Consider the following 23911-nt stretch of genomic DNA (forward strand, 5'->3'; position numbering starts at 1 on the left):
GAAATATTCACTGAACGACAATAAAGAGTCACGGCTGTTAGAACAGCCTTGCTCAGTAAGTATCCCTTGATGGCTTAATGTTCAAGTTGGGTTTACAAAAGGCAGAGGAACCAGAGATCAAATTGTCAACATCCGTTGGATCATAGAAAAAGCAAAAGAGTTCCAGTAAAACATCTACTTCTGCTTTATTGACTATGCCAAAGCCTTTGATTGTGTGGATCACAATAAACTGTGGAAAATTCTTCAAGAGTGGGAATACCAGACCAACTGACCTGCCTCCTGAGAAATCTGTATGCAGGTCAAGAAGCAAAAGTTAGAACTGGACATGGAACAACAGGCTGGTTCCAAATCAGGAAAGGAGTTTGTCAAGGCTGTACACTATCACCCTGCTTATTTAACTTATATGCAGAGCACATGATGACAATTGCCGGGAGAAATATCAATAACCTCAGATATGCAGATAACACCATAATTATGGCAGAAAGTGAGGGAGAGCTAAAGAGCCTCTTGATGATAGTGAAAGAGGAGAGTGAACAAGTTGGCTTAAAACTCAACATTCAGAAAACTAAGATCATGGCATCTGGTCGCATCACTTCATGGCTAACAGATGGGGAAACAGTGGAAACAGTGACGGACTTTATTTTCTTGGGCTCCAAAATCACTGCAGATGGTGACTGCAGCCATGAAATTAAAAGACACTTGCTCCTTGAAAGAAAAGTTATGACCAACCTAGACAGCATATTCAAAAGCAGAGACATCACTTTGCCAACAAAGGTCCATCTAATCAAAGCTATGGTTTTTCCAGTAGTCATATATGGATGTGAGAGTTGGACTATAAAGAAAGCTGAGCACCAAAGAATTGATGGTTTTGAACTGTGGTGTTGGAGAAGACTCTTGAGAGTCCCTTGGACTGCAAGGAGATCCAACCAGTCCTAAAGGAAATCAGTCCTGAACATTCACTGGAAGCTGATGCTGAAGCTGAAACTCCAATACTTTGGCCACCTGATGCGAAGAACTGACTCACTGGAAAAGATCCTGATGCTGGGAAAGATTGAAGGTGGGAGGAGATGAGGATGACAGAGGATGAGATGGTTGGATGGCATCACTGACTCAAAAGACATGAGTGTGAGTTAATTCCGGGAGTTGGTGATGAACAGGGAGGCCTGGCATGCTGCAGTCCATGGGGTCGCAACAAGTCGGACATGACTGAGCAACTGAACTGAACTGATGGCTTAATGGTAAATTGCAAGTCTTCAATTAGCCTCATTCAGCTTTATGCCGTGTGTGACAGACACTTGTAGGCTACCTCCAATAATTCCTATCTCCTAGTGCTTATGCCCTTGCCTCGAGTAAGGGTAGGACCTGTGACCAGCTTCTAGCCAACAGAATACAGCAAGGGTGATGGATGTCATTCCCATGTTTATTATGATTCCTTTTTGCTGTGGTGACATACAGACTTTGTCCTTTGCTGGCCTTGATGAAGTGAACTACTATGTTGTGAAGTGCCTATGAAGAGGGCCATGTTGCAGGGAACTACAGCTAGCCACTAGGATGTAAAGGCCTCAATCCTACAACCAACTAAAGAACTAAATTCTGCCAACAGGTATGTAGGCTTGGAAGAAGACCCCAAGGCCTCAGGTGAGACTCATGGTCCCAACCAACACATTGATTGCAGCCTGAGAGAATAAGCAAAGGACCTAGCCAAGCCATGACAGGCTTGTGAACCATGGAAACTGTGAAATAATACACTACGTTTGCAGTAATTTATTGTACAGCAATAGAAAACTAATGCACCATGCACTATTTTATTAATTACTTGGGTAAAGATATTCATGACATATGTACAATAATAATGCTAAAACAGGATGAACAAGAAATAAAAATTTAACTACATTAAGGTTTAAGTAAAAGCCTAGACAGAAAGATTTTTGTAAACAAAAATATTTAAAAAGAAAGTGAGAAAGAGACAGAGACATACTTGGAGTATGAAGTAGGCTTTGGGCTCATTATGAGCTCATAGTAAGATGTGGCTGCGAAAAACTCAGTATTACCTGAGGCCATATTAATAAATCATAATGGACAAAGCAAAAGGAGAGACAGTCCTACTATACCATATAAACTGGTCAAAACAAATCAATAACTTCCCTGGGTGCCTCTATTTAAGGCATTAGAAACATGAATATTCCTGTCCCTTAAGTATTTTCCACTCTATATGGGGAGCTAATATAAACATTTTAAAAAGTTAAACCATAATAAAGAATTTAAACAGCAGCTTGAGATAATGATAGAAAAGATATTATAAGGCAGGTGTTAGAATTCATCTGGCAGTTCGTTAAAGGCAGTAACAGAAGCAGAAGTTCAGAAGAGGGAGACGACACATCATTATCAATATTATGATTATTGTTTTGCCAATATAACATATAAAAGTGAGTGTACTCACACTGAGATTCAATTTACATTACTGAGCACAATCACTCAAATTCTGAAATATCCAGGTTTAAAAAAAAATTCAGACAATCTATGCTATTTCAGGGGCTTTTCAGTTACAGGTAACATTATATTTTACAGATGAGTAAATACTGACAAAAGAGGGTTAAATAATTTGATTATAAACCAGTAAGTCAAACACAAGGGGAAAAAGTGGAAGCAGTGACAGATTTTATTTTCTTGGGCTCCAAAATCACTGGTGACGTTGACTGCAGCCATGAAATTAAAAGACGTTTACTCTTTGGAAGAAAAGATATAACAAACCTAGACAGTATATTCAAAAGCAGAGATATCACTTTGCCAACAAAGGTCCCTATAGTCAAAACTATGGTTTGGCCAGGAGTCATGTATGGATGTGAGATTTGGACCATAAAGAAGGCTGAGCCCTGAAGAATCAATGCTTTCAAACTGTGGTGCTGGAGAAGGCCCTTGAGAGTTCCTTGCACTGCAAGGAGATCAATCTTAAAGGACTGATCTTAAAGGAAGTCAATCTTAAAGGAAATCAATCCTGAATATTCACTGGAGGGACTGTTGCTGAAGCTGAAGCTCCAATATTTTGACCACCTGATGCGAAGAGTCAACTCATTGGAAAAGACCCTGATGCGGGTAAAGACAGAAGGCAAAAAGAGATAGATAGCATCACTGACTCAATGGACATGAATCGGAGAAAACTCCAGAAGACAGTGAAGAACAGGGCAGCCTGGTGTGCTACAGTTCCACAGGGTAGCAAAGAGTCAAGGCACAACTTAAATGACTGGACAACAAGTCAATTGTACTGAGAAGCAGATTTTCTCTTAATCTAGAAAGCTAATAAAAACTCCTATCACCTTTTTACATTACAATGGCTACTTTTGATTCACAATGTTTTTGTTAAATAATGTGAAATCTTGGGTTGTTCTTTACTCTGCTTCTCCCTCCAAAGTTGACCAGTAGCCAAGCTTTGTGATATCTTCTTTTGTGATGTTTCTCACATTTAGCCTTCCTTTGGTGGTTTAGTCACTAAGCCGTATCCAACTCTTGTGACCCCATGGACTGTAGCCTGCCAGGCTCCTCTGTCCATGCGATTCTCCAGGCAAGAATACTGGAGTGGGTTGCCATTTCCTTCTCCAGTGGATCTTCCCAACCCAGGAATCAAACCTGGGTCTCCTGCACTGCAGCAATTTACCAACTGAGCTACAAGAGAAGCCCCAATTAATTCTCCCAAATTAACATTTTATATCCAGGCCCTCACACTGCAGCAATCTCCTAACTAATCCTCTGCAATTCCAGTATCTCCTTCCCACCTGCCTGTCTTTCTAGGATGTCTGTTTCTTCTCCCAGTTTCCCCCTCCTTTATGCCTAGTCCAAGCTGGGGACATTTCTAACAGCTTCTCTGATCATCAGCAATGACAAAAATCTTCCTGTCTGTTCTCTAAGCGTAACTTCCAGGTCTGGGTTCAGGCTCAACATAAAGCCACAGTACAGGCAGCTCCTCATGCTCTATGGTTTCTAGAACCAGAAACATCTCTCAAAAGTGGCACTCTCTATGATTCCAGTCTTTCTACCCGCATCTTCAGCCTGAAAGTCCTTAGCCTTTCTTCTTTCTCACAATTCTTTCCATCCCTCCAGCCTCTGCCACCTGCCCAATTACACAGACATACAATTATACATCCTACAGTAAAACCTGTCTTGCTTCTTAATCCATTTTTAAATCTTCTATCATTCATCTCCAGGCTAAAATTCGAAATACTAAAGAACCAGGTTCAGCCAAGACTAGATAGTGACTCTTGTCTCCACATACACACAACTGGGTGAGGGAACTATTCCTGATACCAAATCAAGAGGACATTCAACTAGGAGTAACTTTTACTTCTTGAAGCTCAGGAAAAAGCCTTCTTTTGCTGAGGAGAGAGTGGGCTAAAAATGAGCCTTAAGCATTTGAAGATTTAACTTAATCAAAACTTTATTATGCAAACACAGATAATTTAAATCTTCTCTGCCTCAAACATAAGACTATACTGGCATTCCTCCTCCATCCTTAAGCAAAAAAGCTTAAGAAATTGTAGTGTAACATTCACTTATAATATTTAAACAAGTGGAACAAGAACAACAGATACTTATTCAGACACTTAATTGTTTAACTGTGGCCTAGAATACAATTATTATGCAACTTAGGCATTAAAATATCCATGTATCAAAACTAATGACATAATTAAAATTGCTTCATCAAGAAAACCTAGCAAAATCATGATTTTCACCTAATTTTATCTAATTTTCTTAGTATTAAGCTTTAACAAAGCCACACCCACCCCACCTCATCCCCCAAGCCTCCTGGTCATGACGATTCCCTGGTAACTTTCAAGGGCCTTTGATTTGTCCAGACTCTGCCTCCTGTGCTTCAGACCTGACCTCTCACCTCAACCACTATTACATCTTTTATTTCTTCGTATAACAGTGTCAAGAAAAGAATCTAGTGACTATTATTAAAAGGCAGTATAGCTTGTTGGAAACAAGTCAAGCAATATAGAAAAGTGTCAAGTAAAAATGACAGCTTGCAGTTAGCCATTCCTAATCTAAAAGAACTGATAACTCTTTCAAGAGCATCACTTCCAGAAGATGTCTATGCAAATGTAAACTACTTATGCATACAAACTCAGATCTATCTAACTTATACCTCCCCACTTTGTTCTGCTGTACAGATGGGATCATACAATACCATTTTGGACCTTTCTTTTCTCACTTAAAATCTATCTTGGCCATCTTCACTGTTTTTAATGAAACACATTCCATAGTGTGTATACACCATTATTAATGTAAACCTGTCTCTCATGATGAGCATCACAATTATCAATAGTGAATAAATGACAATAATGAGGCACCTAACATCCAGGTAACAAGTGGCTTTTGTGCAGTTTCTTTTTAGACTAGAGTCATTGGGACAAAAGGGACACATATTTTACATTTGGTAATAAAGGTCAAGCTGCCCTCCAAATGGGCTCTAACAATTTATACTCCCACCAACACTGCACAAAGGGTGGGCTTTAAAAAAGTCAATCACCTGGTCTGAAGTTCCTGCAGTTCAAATAAGGAACCAGATATTTGACACAAAAATAGCAGCACACTGATGATTTTGTTACATGTTTAACAGTCAAGAAAACTAGATGCCATGGCTAGTGGCAGCCACACCCTGCTGTGATTAGCCTTGCCCCATCCAAATGCAAATTTAGAGAGTGCTACTCTTCACAATTTATCCAGCTCTTCAATAATGAATTCTTTAGGCTCAGAGATTTTATTGAGAGAATTCAGGATAGAAGAGAAACTTATACTGCTTCTGGCAACATAATTATCTCTAACACCAGGAGTGCTACATAATGGTGTGATATAAGGTGGTTTATACTCACCCATAATTAGTTAAAGGCATTGGTAATAGAGGCACGCTTTGAATATGTAAGAAATAAGTACATTAATGTATTCATGGCTTGGAATGATCTGGTTGACATTTCACTAGTTTAAAATTTGTTTCCCTTCCCCCCACACTAATGGTAGTGAACATCTGTAGGGATCACTGCATAGAATCCAGTGAATCACATCTAATAGAATAACACTTGTTTAACATTCTACATTTTGCAAAGCACTTTAGCATATTTTACCTACTTTAATATTCATGGAAATCCTGGTACAAAGGCCAGGCAAGTATTACTCATTAAACAAAGCCTCAATGAACACATAGTATGTGGCAGGCACTCGCTGCTAGACAATTGGTATGCAAAAGTGACAAAATTCAACGCCCATTTATGATAAAAACTCTCCAGAAAGTAGGCATAAAAGGAATATACCTCAACATAATAAAGCCATATATGACAAACCCACAGCAAGCATCATGTTCAATGGCAAAAAACTGAAAGCATTTCCTCTAAAATCTGGAACAAAAACAAGAGTATCACTCACCACTACTATTCAACATAGTTTTAGAAGTCCGAGCCACCACAGATAAGAAAAAGAAATACAGATTGGAAAAGAAAAATAAAATTCTCACTGTTTGCAGATGACATGATCCTCTACATAGACAACCCTAAGGATGCCACCAGAAAATTACTAGTGCTAATCAATGAATATAGTAAAGTCGCAGGATATAAAATTAACACACAGAAATCTCTTGCATTCCTATACACTAACAATGAAAAATCAGAAAGAGAAATTAAGGAAACAATCCCATTCACAGTTACAACAAAAAGAATAAAATACTTTCTGTATACAGAAAACTATAAAACACTGATGAAAGAAATCAAAGATGACACAAACAGACTGAGAAATATACCATGTTCTTGGATTGGAAGAATCAATAGAGTGAAAATGAATATACTACCCAAAGCAATCTACAGATTTAACACAACCTCTATCAAGCTACCAACAGTATTTTTCACAGAACTAGAACAAATAATTTCACAATTTGTATGGAAATACAAAAGACCCCAAACAGCCAAAGCAATCTTGAGAAAGAAGAAGGGAACTGGAGGAATCAACCTGCCTGACTTCAGGCTATACTACAAAGCTACAGTCATCAAGACAGTATGGCACTGGCACAAAGACAGAAATATAGATCAATGGAACAAAACAGAAAGCCCAGAGATAAATCCACACACCTATGGACACCTTATCTTTGACAAAGGAGGCAAAAATATACAATGGAGAAAAGACAATCTCTTTAACAAGTGGTCCTGAGAAAACTGGTCAACCACCTGTAAAAGGAAGAAACTAGAACACTTTCTAACACCATACACAAAAATAAACTCAAAATGGATTAAAGAACTAAATGTAAGAAGAGAAACTATAAAACTCTTAGAGGAAAACACAGGCAGAACACTCTTTGACATAAATCACACCAAGGTCCTCTATGACCCACCTCCCAGAGTAATGGAAATAAAAACAAAAATAAACAAATGGGACCTAATCAAACTTAAAAGCTTCTGCACAACAAAGGAAACTATAAGCAAGGGGAAAAGGCAGCTTTCAGAATGGGAGAAAATAATAGCAAATGAAACAACTGGCAAAGAATTAATCTCCAAAATATACATGCAGTTCATACAGCTCAATACCACAAAAACTAACCACCCAATCAAAAAGTGGGCAAAAGAACTAAACAGATATTTCTCCAAAGAAGACATACAGATGGCTAATAAACACATGAAAAGATGCTCAACATCACTCATTATCAGAGAAATGCAAATCAAAACCACAATGAGGCATCATCTCATGCTGGTCAGAATGGCCACCATTAAAAAGTCTACAAAGAATAAATGCTGGAGACGATATGGAGAAAAGGGAACCCCCTTACACTGTTGGTAGGAATGCAAACTGGTACATTCACTATGGAGAACAGTGTGGAGATTCCTTAAAAAACTGGGAATAGAACTGCCATATGATCCAGCAATTCCACTGCTGGGCATACACACCAAGGAAACCTGAATTGAAAGAGACACAAGTACCCCAATGTTCACTGCAGCACTGTTTACAATAGCTAGGACATGGAAGCAGCAACCTAGATGTCCTTCAGCAGACAAATGGATCAGGAAGTTGTGGTATATATACACAATGGAATATTACTCGGCCATAAAAAGGAATGCATTTGTGTCAGTTCTAATGAGGAGGATGAAACTGGAGCCTATTATACAGAGTGAAGTAAGTTAGAAAGAGAAACACAAACACTATATATTAATGTGTATATATATATATATATATATATGGAATTTAGAAAGATGGTAACAACAATACTATACGCAAGGCAGCAAAAGAGACAACAGATATAAAGAACAGACTTTTGGACTCAGTGGGAGAAGGCGAGGATGGGATGATTTCAGAGAACAGCATTGAAACATGTATATTACCATATGTAAAACAGACGACCAGTGCAAGTTCGATGCACAAAGCAGGTCACTCAAGCCAGTACTCCAGGACAACCAAGAAGGGTGGGGTGGGGAGGGAGCAGGGAGGGGGTTCAGGATGGGGGGACACATATACACCCGTGGCTGATTCATGTCAATGTATAGCAAAAACCATCACAATATTGTAAAGTAATTATCACCCAATTAAAATTAATTTTTTAAAAAAGTGATAGAGACACCCCTCTCCTTCACTGATACCCTGCTCTGTCCAATCTATCTGCAAAGCCTCCACATTGCACTTAGGATACTTGGTTACATGGCCTATGAAACCCTGTGTGACCAGTGACCAGTCCTCTGCTCACTCTTCCAATTTCTTTCTTTCTTTTTTTTTTTTTTTTTTGGCAGCACTGCTTGTCATGTAGGATATTAATTCTCCAACCAGGGATTGAACCTGTGCGCCAAGTCCAAACCACTGGACCACCAGGGAAGTCCCCCTTCCTTCCAATTTCATCCCATGCCCCTTTGTACCTTCTTCACTATGGTTCAGCCCCACTGGGCTGTGCTAGGGAAGAATCCAGGTTCTTTCCACCTCAGGGATTTCCACTTTGTTTCCTCTGCCTGGGATGCCCTTCCCCCAACTCTTCGCTTGGATAATTCTTGCTTATCTTTCAGCCTCAGCCACAGCCAAACCTGTCACTTTTTCCCAGACCTTTCCTCCCAATAAATTATGTCTCATTTATTATTCTTTTTCAGAGGACGTTATAGCACTCACGACACTTCATAATGAAACGTGTGCATCTGTTTGCATTCCAACTCTCCCACATGACTGCAAGGCTTAGAAGGACAAGAATCATGACTTTTGTGGCCACTACTATATCCCCAACACCCACCCAACCCAATGTCTGGCATACAGAAGACACAAAAACAAAAGTACTGAACAAAAACAGTCAATGCCTTCAAGGGATATATAATATAGTGGGGAAATACACAAAGAAGCAAATTTTACCAGAGGATAGGCAGGGTTTCAGGAAGGGCTACAGAAAAGAGATGACCTCTGAGCTGATGACTGAAAGATAAGTAGACATTCGCCAGGAATGTGACCTACTGAAATGCTCTAGGCCACCAAGGGTAGACTGTATGTGGGGAATGGCAAGGACCATGTGATGTCATACAAACTTTTAGCTTTGATACCTGGGTAGACAGTGGATCAAGCAGTACAGTGAATGTAAGAAGAAGTTCTATTATTATTAGTTACCAGGGTCCAGAACCCAAGGAAAAGAAGCCATTGGCAGAGTTTGGCATTTGGATAGTGTCAAGGGAACAATCGCATTCCCTTGTTCATCTGCCTCTCATCACTCTCAAGCTAAATAGGAAAGACCATGATTTCAACCTCGGAATATTCAGTGCTTAGTCATAGATGGCCACACATAGGTCAGGCCAGGCCAAGGGAGGGCAATGGATTCCGTGATGCTCTTCATGGAAGTAATAAGGGCAGAAATCCTAAATAAATACAATAAAATGCTACCTCACACCTGAATGGTATTGGGTTGAAAAGCATGAGGATATGCCATTACTAGGGAGTTACCACACTCTATTAACTCAACAGCTTCTTTGGTCTGCCAACAGGTCTATAAATGCCTGCATGTTAACAGAAGGTAGGAAACTTTCCTGGTGGTCCAATGGTAAAGAATCTGCCTGCCAATGTAGGGGACAAGGGCTTGATCCCTGGTCCAGGAAGATTCCACATGCCACAAAGCAACTAACCCTGTGTGCCAGGACTACTGAGCCTACACGCCTAGAGCCCCTGCTCTGCAACAAGAGAAGCCACTGCAATGAGAGGCCCATGCACAGCAAATAGAGAGTAGCTCTTGCTCTCCGCAACTAGAGAAAACCTGAGTGCAGCAATGACCCAACACAGCCAAAAATAAAATAAATTAATTTTTTAAAAAACAGAAGATGGGAAAAAGAAAAATCTGACATTTGTTGCCACCCATAGTGAAACTTTCTAGGCCTCCCTCCCCCTGCCCCACCACACACAGAACAGTGTTACATGAAACAGGAAGCTTTGAATCACAATTCTGGTTAAAACCTAAGGAACCTATAGTTTATTTCAAAAATGCTAACAGAGGCACAGGAAGAAAAAAACACATCCTGGAAGCCTCCATGACAAAGCAATTCTTTGGGGAGGAAAAAACCAAACTTTTCAAAACAGCAATAAAGCAGGGAAAGCAACAGTAGGAAAAGACAAACATTTAGCAGACAATTATAAAATAGAAAAGCCTGGGGAAGTGGTAGCAGTGTAATGCACTAGGGCTAAACAAGCACACAAATTGGCACTGATTATCAAGCTGGGGGCCCAATCCTGGCTCTGTGCCCCATGTGACAGCTGTATGGCCAGAATGAGTCTCCTTGGGCCTCAGTTTCTTCCTGTGCAAGATGAGATTCTGGAAACAGATCATCTCAAAAGATTCTTTCCAGCTGAAAAATATCCCTGTAAGAGCATAGCATTTTTTTCTTTCTGTCACAATTATAATACAATGAGAACAGCCATGACAGGCCAGGCATTTTGGTGATTCTCATTGTCACCTACAACTGTGTGAGGGAAACACTATTCTATGCAAAAGGATATGATAATAGAAAAGGACAATATGATTATTATTTTTTAATGGGTAGGGGATTTCCTTTCGAAAATGTAATGAAAATGTCCTGAAACTAGAGAGTACTCACAACATTGTGAATGTACCAAATGTCACTAAATTGTGTACTTTAAAATAGCTAAACTGGCAATGTTTATGTTATGTGTATTTTACCACAATTAAAAAAGAAACTTCCTGGGAGGAAAAAACGAGCATTTGTCTTTGGGATGCAATTTGTTTCTCTTAGAAACTGTGGGAGCCCCACACTGTTGGTGGGAATGTAAATTGGTGCAGCCCTATGGAAAACAGTCTGGAGGTGTCTTAAGAAACTAAAAATAGAACTACCATATGATCCAGCAATCCCACTCCTGGGCATATATATGAAAAATATGAAAATGAATTTGAAAAAATACATGCACCTCAATGTTCACTGCAGCACTATTTACAACAGCCAAGACATGGAAGCAACCTAAATGTCCATCGACAAATGTATGGATAAAGAAGATAAGGTACATATATACAATGGAGTGTTACTCAGCCATAAAAAAGAATAAAGACATTTGCAGCAACATAGATGGATCTAGAGACTATCATATTAAATGAAATAAGTCAACCAAAGACAAATATTATATGATATCACTTACATATGGAATCTAAAGATATAATACAAATCAACTTATTTACAAAAGAGAAACAGACTCACGGACAGAGAAGACAAACTTATGGTTACCAAAGAAGGGGAGGCACAAACTAGGAGTATGGGATTAATAGAAACACATTACTTATAAACAATAAGGATTTACCATATAGCACAAGGAACTATATTCAGTATCTTATAATAACCTATTATGGAAAAGAATCTGAAGCTATACACCTGAAACTAACATAATACTGTAAATCAACTACAGTTAAATAAAAAATAAAATATGGAGGAGCACTTCCTTATAGATGAATTCCAGTTTTTAAAAAATGAGGGATGATAAAATTAGAAAAATTATTACTTCTCAGAAATTCGAGTAGAGATTGCCAATTAATGCTAAAACTGTTGGAGGAATGATTTGGGAAACAGGATATTCATAAGGTCTTAAAGTACCATACCACAGATATTTTTTATTAATTATCTTTAAGAAACAGAACCTCAGCAATGAAGAGATATGGCAGACACCTCCTTAATAAATGATTACTTTAGCATCACCAATAACAGGGTAAACTGACATTACATGTCTACCCAAAATGTAATGCAGTGGACGTACACAACATCACCTATGTAAATTTCTTGCCAAAAGCATAGAACTCGAATCTAATCTCAGGAAAACAGTCACACAAACCCAAACTGAGGAATGTTTTTTATATGACAACTGTCCTGGCTTCTTCAAAACTGTCAATGTATCGCAATGAAACAAAGAAATGGGAACAAAAGGGACAGAAAATCAAATATTTGTCCCTTGATTGGATACCAAATGTCTCCTCAAAAATGCTATAAAAGATACTTTAGGATAATTGAAAAAAATATAATTATAGGCTATAAACTACATAAAATTATTGTATAGGTGATAAATCCTTGAGTGTGAACACTATTATTGTTATGGAGGAGAAAGTCTTTCTTCCCATTCTCTTTAATTAAAATTTTATATTGAGATAGAAACATAATTTGTAGATTCACATAATTATAAATAGTAGAGTGATGCAATATACCCTTTGAAGTATGATTATTATTAACCTCATTTTACAGAAGAGGGTGAGGCCCAAAGAAATGAAATAACTTGCCTATAGCTAACAGCAACAGAGCGAGGATACAAACCCAGGGAGTCTGTCTCCAGAGACTACACTTGACCCCAGAGGACATAACCGAGGTTTTTGGAGCTTAGGGAACTCTGGTTACCAACTGGCAGAAACGGGTTCTGAAGCAGGTGTATCGGATTCCAAGGCCCATGTTCCTTCCACACTGGACGCTTGGGAAGGAATAGCTGGCTCTTAGAGAAAAATTTTCTGAAAGTCTGTTTTTGGTTACCCCCTACTCAGTGTTTTTCATCATAATCCATACCCCATCCCATTTTGCTCCACTGAGGAGTTGTCGTAGGGCAATAATGAAGAGAGACGAAGAACTCACTTCCTGTACCTGCCATAGCTGAGACACTGCACCAGAGAAAAGAGAAGGGGAGTGAAGGCTCTGTTTCTTTACTCCTGTACTAACACCATCCCTTTTATTTGAGAGCCACACACATACTAACATTTTGGTCAACAGAACAGGACCAGATGGCTTTTCTTAGGTGATGGTCCAATCATCAAGCCACACAGCCATCGAGATTTCACACTGAAGCTTTGTGATCAATTCACTGACTGCTTTGTGATGCTCCCCTTGGCGCCCAAGTGTTAGCTAAATCACCAGAGTGTTTACAAATACATTGTGATGTGCTTAAAAAAAAAAAAAAACTGCAAGGTTGAAATTTACTTCCCTTGGATCTGAAGCCAACAGAACAGTTTCTCACTACATCTGTTTTATTTTCATGCTTACCCAGACATATTTTGCCACTTCACCTTATCATGTAACTCCCACACTAGATTAAGTGTAATTTCCCCATTTTTGCACACTTTTCCTGTCCCCAATCTCACTCTCAAAAGAGTTTTTTTGGAGTCAATAGAAGAGACAGCCAAAAATTACAAGAATACTTAAGGAAGAATTAATATAAGGAAAAAACCCTCAGGGATTTAGTGTGTTTTGTTTTGTTTTTTATTTGGAGGTTAAGGGCACAGAAAGGCTGAAACAGCTGTCTAGAAGCCCACACAATTCACTTCTTTCCTTGTTAGACGCACTGCTATTTTATACCTCATTTCCAAATAACTTGTCTTCTGATTTAAAAGAAATACATATTTATTATATAAAATTTGGAAAATACAAGTACAAAAGGGAAAAAATATAAATGCATCCTACTACCCGGATAAGCCAGTTCAACAACTTTGGATCATTTCCATCCATTCTGTATTTATCATCACATTCATAGGTATACAGATGTAAACACATAAAGATATACATAAACTCTCAGTTACACTGAAAAGACAGAAATAGAATAATCCCATACTCTTCCATTATATCATGAAGATTTTCTTTGGCACTGGTCTTGATTTTTAATAGCCAGATATTTTGCTCTGTGGACCTGACATAATTTACTAACATTCCCCATGTTAGTTTGTCACCATTTATAAATACTTTAGTATATAAAGTTGCATACATATATCTGATAGTTCCTTCAGAAATTACACTTGTAAAAATTAACAAGGAATCTATGTTATATATAAAAAAATTAAAAGATACAAATAAGCAAAAAGAAAGTCAACCACAGTCATTTTAAAAAATACTTTGGTGTCTATCCCCTTAGACTTTTCTTTGTATGAAACACACATGGACATGACACATATATTAATACGGGATCATACTATTAATAATAAAAAGTAACAGTTACTAATAATAGTTACCATGTATTGAGTACTTACCACATGCCAGGCACTGTGCTCTTCTTTTTTTCTCGCTTTTTACTGGACTCTTTTTTTTTTTAATTGTAGTATAGTTGTTTTACAATGTTGTGCTAGTTTCTACTGTACAGCAAAGTGTATCAGTTATACGTATATGTATATTCCCTCATTTTTGTATTTCCTTCCCATTTAGGTCACCACAGAGCACTGAGTGTAGTTCCCTGTGCTAGACAGTAGTTTCTCATTAGTTATCCATTTTACACATAGTATCAGTTGTTTCTATATGTCAATCCCAATCTCCCACGCCATGCACCCCAGCCTTCCACCCTTGGTATCTATAAGTGTGTTCTCTATGTCTGTGTCTCTATTTCTGCTTTACAAATAAACTCATTTATACCATTTTTCTAGATTCTACATATATGTATTAATATGATATTTGTTTTTCTCTGACTCACTTTACTCTCATCATTTTCTGATGTAATCCTTGCAACCACCCTACAGATTAGCTCAGCAGTTTCCAAATTCCTCTGCACACTGGAGTCACCTGGTGGGCCTCAATCCCTGAGCGCTGGATCTCATTCCGAGAGATTCATATTTCATCGGTCTGGGTGAGGCTTGGGCTTGGGTGGGCTTTAAAGATCCCCAGGTGATCCTAATGGACGTACAGGTTGGGAACTGTTAGGTTCACTTCTATTTTATCCCTTTCTTAACTAATGTGGAAGTTGAGGATGGGCTTCCCTGGTGGCTCAGATATTAAAGAATCCACCTGCAAAGTGGGAGACCCGGGTTCGATCTCTGAGTTGGGAAGATCCCCTGGAGAAGGGAACAGCTATCCACTCCAGCATTCTGGCCTGGAGAATTCCATGGACTGTATAGTCCATGGGGTCACAAAGAGTTGGACACAAGGTAAGTAACTTCCCAAAACCACGCAGCTCATAAAGCTGGGAATTCCATCTAGCTCTAAGCCCAGAGCCAACACTTTTAACTGCTGATAATTTGGGATGTACTTCCCACCACCACCATTTAACATCATGTTGTGAACCCATTTCTATCTTAATAAGTATAATTAATCCACATTATCATCTTAATAACTATAGTATTCCATTGTATCAGTGCATCCAGAATGCAAGTGTTATCAATTTTCCCCACTATAGAAAATGCTATAATCAATATCCTTATTGATACATCTTTCTGCACATTCTTCATTATTTCCTTAGGATGAATTCCAAGAAAAGGAATTTCTGGGTGAAAAGATAAACATGTTTTTTAAAGCTTTTGACAAATATTGCCAAATTGACATTCCCACCAGAAGTGTACACGAATGCCTACTTGCTTGTGTCCTTGCCAAAGCTGCATTTTGTCATTTCTTTTTAATGACTGCAAATTATACTGGAGAAAATGGTATGCCATTTTAATTCCCCCTTTCTTTGACTACTACTGAGACAGAACATTTTTTCATGTTTATTGGCCATCTGGATTTCTGCTTATGTATTTTCCTATTCCCATCCTTTGCACATTTTTCTAGTAAAATACTTGTATTTTTCTTATTAAGCTGTGAGTCTATATATTAAGGATAATGAGTCCTTTTGCAATTGTTTTGAAGTTCTCTCATGGTTTTGTGTAGAAATTTTAAATTTTCATATAGTTGATTATATTAAACTTTTTCTTCATTAGTCTACCTTTCATATTATGCATACAAATATCTTCCCTACCCCAAAATTACGTGAGTATTCTCCTATATTTTTTGAGTTCCTTTATCATTTTTTAAAGTTTTAATTCTTTAATGCAGCAGTTCCCAAGCAGGACTACACATCAAAATTGCTTACAGCCCTTCTTTAAATGCTCAGGCCTTAAGACTGAATCACAATTTGAGGGGATGAGAACTGAGCAGGAATATTTTTAAAAGGTACTTCCAATGCACCCCCTTCTTTTATTAAGAAGCACTATTTTAATCCTTCTAAATTTATATTGGTATCATTTTTCCAAGTTACTCCAGCATGTTTGTTAAATAAAGCATTTCATAAACTTGAAATGCTGCTTTTATCCTCGTTGGTAAGTTCTGTGACAGGGGAGCCCATTCCTGTGTGTACTGACCACTGCCATCTCCAGGGCTCCATAGTGTCTGGTACACAAATGGTGCTGGATGTTAATTGAATAAACAAATGGCACCTGACAACACAAGTCTCCATCCTCATCCCAGCCCAACTTGGCTAGTATTCTCTTCAATATTTTCTTGATCATTAGACCAATGAAACTGATGTTATTAATGATGACCCTGAGTTATCAAAATATCAAATTATGCTCAGTAAACTGTTTAAAGTGGCCAGGAAACGTCTTAGAGGACTCCATCAAACAAAGTCAAATAATAATGTTGGCCATGTTTAAGAGGTATGGGAATTCTGATCCAGTTCTCCATGGAGGAACTAGACAGCACTGACCTGAGAGACTAACGACACTTGGCTTCCTCTAGCTCTGAAGCGTTCCTCTAGCAGATGCAGAAACTGACTCAGAGCTTCCTTGAGCTGAGGACAGAACCACACATTCCCTGCTCCAAGAGTCAATTAAAAAAACTGGAACAGTGAATCAGGAGACCTGAGTTTTAGTTCTGTCACTACTGCTAACCTATTTGACCACGGGCATGTCACTAAACCTCTAGGGGTTGGGCTAGACGTTTTCTAAGGATCTCTTCAGATCTAAACCTCTACATAGAGACCCAAACAAAAGAGGGAGGGGATATATGTGTACATATGGCTGATTCATGTTGTGGTACAGCAGAAACTAACATACTGTAAAGCAATTAACCTCCAATTAAAAAATTTTTTAAAAAGACCCAAATAGACTACTGTGGGACAGGCCTTCCAAGGACAACCCAAAATCCCCTCCACAGAATGGTGTCCCAGATCCATTCCAGAATATAGCAAATAATAATGACAGTTGTAGAAGCAGTAGTAGTAATACTAATAGGAATACTAGTAACAATAACAGCTATTGCTGAATTTTGTGTGTGCGTGCTCAGTCGCTCAGTTGTGTCTGACTCTTTGCAACCCCTGACTACAGCCCACCAGGCTCCTCTGTCCATTGGGATTCTCCAGGCAAGAATACTGGAGTGGGTTTTGCCATTTCCTCCTCCAGGGGATCTTCCCAACCCAGGGATTGAATCCTTGTCACCTGTGGCTCCTGTACTGCCAAGTGGATTCTTTTGGGGTTTTTTAATTTATAAATTCTTATTGAGATATAACATATTAATTCAGTATTTGCAGGTATATTTAAACAATCACCACGAGTCTAGTTTACCTTTATCACCATACACAGTTACAGATTTTCTTACTGTCATGGAAACTTTCAAGATCTATTATCTTGGCAACTTTCAAATATACATTAGAGTATTATTAACTAGAAGCACCATGCTATACCTTACATTCCTAGGACTTATTCTATAACTGAAAGTTTGTACCTTTTGACCTCCTTTACACATTTTGCCCAACCCCACCCCACATCCTTGGCAATCACCAATCCATTGTCTGAATCTGTGAGCTGCTTTTTTTTTTCCTTTAGATTCCGTGTATAAATGAGATCATATGGTATTTATCTTTCTTGGCAGGCAGATTCTTTACCACTGAGCCACCTGGGAAGCCCGTTGCTAAATTTTACTGAGCACTTATTGTATAATAGACAATATTCTAAATGGCTTACTACTAAAAACAGTGGCACAAACTTTTATGGCACTTACTATGTTCCAAGTGTTTTGTTGAATATTAACTTAATTAATCGTCAAAACAACCTTACAAGGTTGAGTTCTCTTGTTATCCCCATTTTACAAAAGAGAAAAATGAGACACAGAGAGATTAAGGGACTTGCCCAAGGTCTCACAGCTACCAAGTGACAGAACCAATGCAGTTGAACCTAGGCCCACACTTATAACTATTCCACCATACTGCCACCCGAACTATCATTGTACTATGCTTGTCACTTCAGAGGTTGCACAAAGCAAGGAATGTGTTGCAGTTACTTCTGTGGAATACTCCCCCTCTTCATTAATGCTAGAAAAGCTGTTTGCCTCCAGTGTGATTTTAAGCAGATCAAATTTCAGGGTCTGAGATAGCAAAATATATTACTTATTAAGAAATTATGACATTTTTATTAAGAACTGTTATCCATTAAAATGTTTTTATTATAAATCATTAACTTACTAATGACATTTCCATTAAGCAGAAAGAAAACACACGGTTTTTATGCATCATTAGAAACAAAACTTTAGCTCCCCACCTGCACAAACTCTAGGGCTTCTCAGGTGGCACTAGTGGTAAAGAACCCACCTGCCAACGCAAGAGACGCAGGTTTGATCCCTGGATAGGGAAGATCCCTGGAGAAGGAAATGGCAACCCACTCCAGTTTTCTTACCTGGAGAATCCCAATGGACAGAGGAGCCTGGCGGGCTACAGTCCATAGGGTCACAAAGAGTCAGACATGACTAAAGCAATTTAGCACGCACTCAGGAACACAACTTTAGCTCCCCACCTGCACAAACTCTAATTCCATACTTCCAGCACTGTCTTTTAAACACTGACCTGACAGCTCACAGTATCTCAAACAAAACAGGCCAAACCAAACGCAGTACACTAACCTCCCACCACCCCCACACCCGTCACTACCTTTCATGGTCTCCGTCTCAATGAATGGCACCACTGGCCCCAGGCACCCAAAACTGGGTGTCAACCCAGGCTCGGTTCCTCCCACGTCCAATTACAGAATGTTCGCAGAATTCATCTCATTCTCTATCCTTGCTGCCCCTCCTCCTGCTCAGACCCTCACCATCTCTTCCCTAAGCCACTATACCAGAAATGTCCTAAGTGGTTCTTGGTTTCCATTCTCTCCAGCTCCAACCCTACCTCAATAATGCTGCCAAAGTAATCTTTCTAAAACAAAACCTGATGATGTTACTCTCCTGTTTAGAATCTTTGTCTTCGGGATAAAGTGTAAAATCCTTCCTAGGACATATAAGGTTCTTTATCATCTGGCCTCTGACTACCTTTCTTGCTTCATCCAAGGTCGTGGCCCACACATCTCACATGAGGCCAACAGAGCAACTTGGAAGTTCCCAAACAGTGCTTCTCTGTCTGCCCAGAATGCAATTCTCTCATTTGCCCATCTGGCAAACTCCCACTCATTTTTCATTTTTTTAGGCCAGCTCAAAACCCACAGTTCATCATGCTTTTCTCTGAGCAACCATCACATTTTGCATCTCTATTATAACACTTATTCAACCTGACACAACTATTTGCTTATATAGTTTGTCTCCTCAATAAGACAAGGAACCCTCTAGGGTTCTGCATCTTACTCATTTCTATATTCTACTTGTTGAATTAAAGAATGTCTCAGAATTTAAACAAGAATATCCAAACTTCTCCTGATAAATGCCCATTGGGTGAGTCAAACCAGGCATATAAGGCTGAATCTCATTTCAACAAGTATCTTTAAAGTGACAACCCTAGCATATCAAAAATACTTGTTACAGCCAAAACCAACAGGAGACAGTTTTAAAAGAAACATCAGACCACCAACAAACCTACCTGTTGAATATTTATAGACATTTGAGCTCCCTTCATTCTACTTCATCTAGGTGGTTCTTAACCTTTTTTGGGTCACAGACCAATTTACGTAGTGTTTGTCTACCATTTCTTAAACCCATACTCCCTTATGATAAACATAAAAATCCCATGCAACCCTGGAGATTCTGATACTCTTCAAAACCCACCAAAAATAAAAAGAAAGTTACTTATGTGGTAAGAAATCACAGGTTCACAAGAGAGGTGCTCTCAAGTCATTCCATTGTAGTAGAACAGGCATTAATATTAACGTATAACATTGAATATCCTTTAAAGTCTTTATTGGGAAGAGAAAGCCAGAAAGGTGCTGACATCTGTCTCCCCCACCTTTGAGAACCTTATGATGGAAATTTGCCAGAAACAAATAAACTGAAATATGAAAAAAAATCCTCCATCTCCTGACCTATAACCCCCATGAGCACATGTTCAAATGAAGGCAGTTCTTTGAAAATGCTCCTGGCACTGCATTTTCCTGCTACTCCTACTCTCCACACACACCCCTTCATTCCTACTTTAAAATAATCGGAACTAGCTAGCAGCAAATCCTTTTGAACTAAAAAGCTTTGTCCTGGCGAAGAGAAACGGTTAAATTAAAGAAACAGCTGCCTGGCTGCCTGCCTCTGGCTTAGGGGTTTGGGTTGTGGTAGAGAATAGAGAAGGAGGAAAAACCAGTTGGAGGAGTAAGTACTAACTTCTTACCGTGCCACGTGGCCATCTTGATCCTATTCTCTTCCACACTGAGGTCAGCAAGCTCAGAGTTTCCCAGACCCCCTAGTTTTGTAGGGAGACTCGACTGGGATGTGGAGAGAACAGCAGCTGTATCGCCTTGTTTTCTGCAGAATGCTCAAGCTGGAACCTGAAAATGTCAACAAGAAAACGAATACCTAAATGAAAAACATTCAAATCCTTGAAAATTATCTCCTGTCCCTCTCTAGATCTCTCTTTCTATAAGCAGAGACAGTCAAGTGTCATATTTCCACCTAAGCAGCAAGGTATCACTGAAAAAAGATTGGGGAGATCTAGAGTCAGTTAATATTGCCCTTGAGTGTTGTCCAATTCTGCATGAATCACTGGATCTTCAGTACATAGGTTTCAGAATCTCAAAGGATGGATGGTTGGATGAGATAACCATTAAGAGTCTCTTGATGCAACCTCTAAGTTCCACATTTTGGGGAATGAAGAAAAAGATAATATCCAATGCCCTCCCCAACCCTCAAAACACCCAACTCTACATTAAAAATTTTCATAGAAAGGAGAGCAAATTTTGTGACTAAAGTTTTAAAATGGATCTTGTATAAGAGCCATGCCCTTAAGGTTGTGGTGCTTCCTCTTCACTTCATTATATTTTCTCACATTTTGCCAATGTCCTGTAGGAGCTTAGACTGCTTTTATAATCAGGAAGGAAAAGAACCAAAGGAAAAGAAAAATGTAAAAATAGAACATTAATTTAAGTAAAACCAAATTAATAAAGATAATTTCTATTTTTAAAATGTCAAATTCAGTCTTTGGACAATACTGCTTGAAAGGATATGAAAGGCACTAGGAATGGGAGAAAAAATGAAAGGTCTGACTACTTTGTTTGATTTAGAAGATGACTATATTAAACACTTTGCTTGTCCATTTAAACAAGTTCTTAAGTATTAGAGTGGTCTTCCTTATGTAGTATACAAGCCGATCTGCTTTTTCTAAGAAACAGTCCTCACCTTTTTGACCCAGGGAACTTCAAAGTAGATTGCAATTTCCATAGCTTTCATACAAGCAACACTTCCACCCTCTAAGTGAAAGTGCTGACAGCAGACACACTAAAGACTAACACGAACTTGACAGCCATCATTTTGGCCTTTTTTAAATGATGTTTTTTGCTGTTGTTTTAGATTTGAGTTTTACTTAACAGACAGTTAGCCAAGGTTTTAACGGAAAGGCTCAAATATATACATAAGAGGAATGAGTAACATAAACCCTCAGCTCAGTTAACGCTCAGGTACCTATCAACTAGATAAAAAAAAATCAAGTAACCAATCTCATTTTGTCTATTATTATTCATGCATGGTTGTATGCTTAGTAGCTCAATTGTGTCTGACACTTTGCGACCCCATGGACTGTAGTCCGCCAGGCTCCTCTGTCCATGGGATTCTCCAGGCAAGACTAATGCAGTGGGTAGCCATTTCCTTCTCCAGGGGATCTTTCCGACCCAGGGATTGAACCCAGGTCTCCTGCATTGCAGGCAGATTCCTCACCGTCTGAGCCACCAGGGAAGCCCTCTTATTCATGGAAATAACTTTTTTTAAGGACGAAAGTGTGAAGGTACACACTAACCCCAAGAAGCCAATAGAGAAAAGACAATGCTTTGGCTAAGGAAAGGCTTGCGAAGTCCAAGAAAACTAGGAACTCACAAAGTCCCAGGATGGAATCACCAGGAAAATTGCTTCGATGACTTATGTGGAACCTAAAGCAGTCTGTTTTGGTTTGCCTTTTTTTTTTTTTTTCCTCCTCTTATTTAGCGTGCAGTACTGATGCGCGCCTCATGGGACCAGGAGAATTTAACATCTCCGAAGTCAAACCTGGGCAGCTGCTAATAAATCTATGAAGTGTACATAAAGCAGATTCTTACTGGCTTTTTATACTTCACACTTCTGGATTTCCCTCACTTATTCAGGGTAGCTTACACTGACGTTATCATATGGCACACGTACAACTTCACTTGGCACTCCCGGAACGTGATTTGCTCTGAAATATTAATAAGGTACACGCACATCAACATGAAGGTAAAGTTTTTCCCTTGAGGAGAAGGCGCTCGAGCGCAAGCCTGTAAAGTCCGGAGAAAACCAGCTCCCCGCGTTAACTGGGAAAAGGAAAACGCAGCAACTACTTTTCCGAGAGGCTGGACTCCTCTTCGTTACGACCCACACAAACTTGCCAGCCAAGAGCAGGATGGATAAGAACGGGGCCTCGACGGGGTTTTACCAGCCAAAGCCACCCTGCCCCAATCGTGGAAAGGGGACGCCTGCAGCTAGCCTCCCTCCCCCATTCAAAAGCTGGGCGGGCTTGGCGCGACTCCGCGAGGAAACTTCGCTGGGACAGCGCAGGGACCCTGGCTCGGAGAATAGGGCTGGGCTCCCTGGAAGATGCCGCCCTGCACTGGCTAAAACTGGCCGTTCTAACTCCTCCAAGTGCCAGGCGGTGGCGGCCAGGCACAGGGAAGCCCCATCTCCGGGGGGCCGAGGCAGCGGGGGAGCGCCTCCCCTGTGTCTCTGCGCCCAGGGGGTGCTCTGGGGGTGGGCCAGGGAGCAGCGGCCCGCCTAAGACCTGCTGCAGTAGAGACAGCCCGTTTGTCTTTACCTGTAGCCGAGATCCGTAGCGACGGAGCCCGTGTCCGCCGCCGGCGGGCCGAGCGCTCAGTCGGCTCTGGCGTCCGGGACACTAAGTTGAGCTAGCGCCCCACGTAGCCGGCAGAGCTTCATTCACAGCCCAGCCAGGAGGAGGGGGAGCGGAGCGGGCCCGCGGCTCATGTGACAGGCGCCTCGCAAAGATCTGCCAAGCACGGCCGCCGACTGCGCGTGCGCGCCCCAGCCAGCACTCTCCCCACACCTCGGCAGAGGTGGGGAGGAGGTGATCCCCGCCCGGGAGTCAGCAGGGCGGGGAGAGCCGAGGCGAAGGCGGTGCAGGGAGGAGTTTCCGTGCGCGCAGCCGCAGTAGGTCGGCCTTGCTCGCTGCCATATTTAATAAGGACTGGGCGGCCCCTAGGCCAGTGCTGGGCGTGTCAGTTGCTTTTGAAAAAGAAATGCTGCTTTATGTTTTACTGTTTCGAGCCTGCGGTACGGTTTTGTGGTTTTGTCCTTAGAACTAAACT

The 23911-nt window shown here is 40.0% G+C and overlaps 1 protein-coding gene across 2 annotated transcripts in view; it reads right to left on the reverse strand.

The window, feature by feature from the left end:
• The window catches only part of CLCN5 (chloride voltage-gated channel 5), a 204479-nt gene extending 180789 nt beyond the window's left edge, over window positions 1-23690 (reverse strand). For both annotated transcript variants that reach the window (XM_070291699.1, XM_070291696.1), the window contains exons 1-2: window positions 23401-23690; window positions 20761-20917 (exon numbers count right to left, since the gene is read on the reverse strand). In XM_070291699.1, the coding sequence (XP_070147800.1) occupies window positions 20761-20776 (16 nt within the window). In that variant the 5' untranslated portion in view covers window positions 20777-20917; window positions 23401-23690. The remainder of the gene's footprint in view (window positions 1-20760; window positions 20918-23400) is intronic.
• Window positions 23691-23911: the final 221 nt, after the last annotated feature.

Source organism: Ovis canadensis, chromosome X (genome assembly GCF_042477335.2).
Source record: "Ovis canadensis isolate MfBH-ARS-UI-01 breed Bighorn chromosome X, ARS-UI_OviCan_v2, whole genome shotgun sequence".
Lineage (NCBI taxonomy): Eukaryota > Metazoa > Chordata > Mammalia > Artiodactyla > Bovidae > Ovis > Ovis canadensis.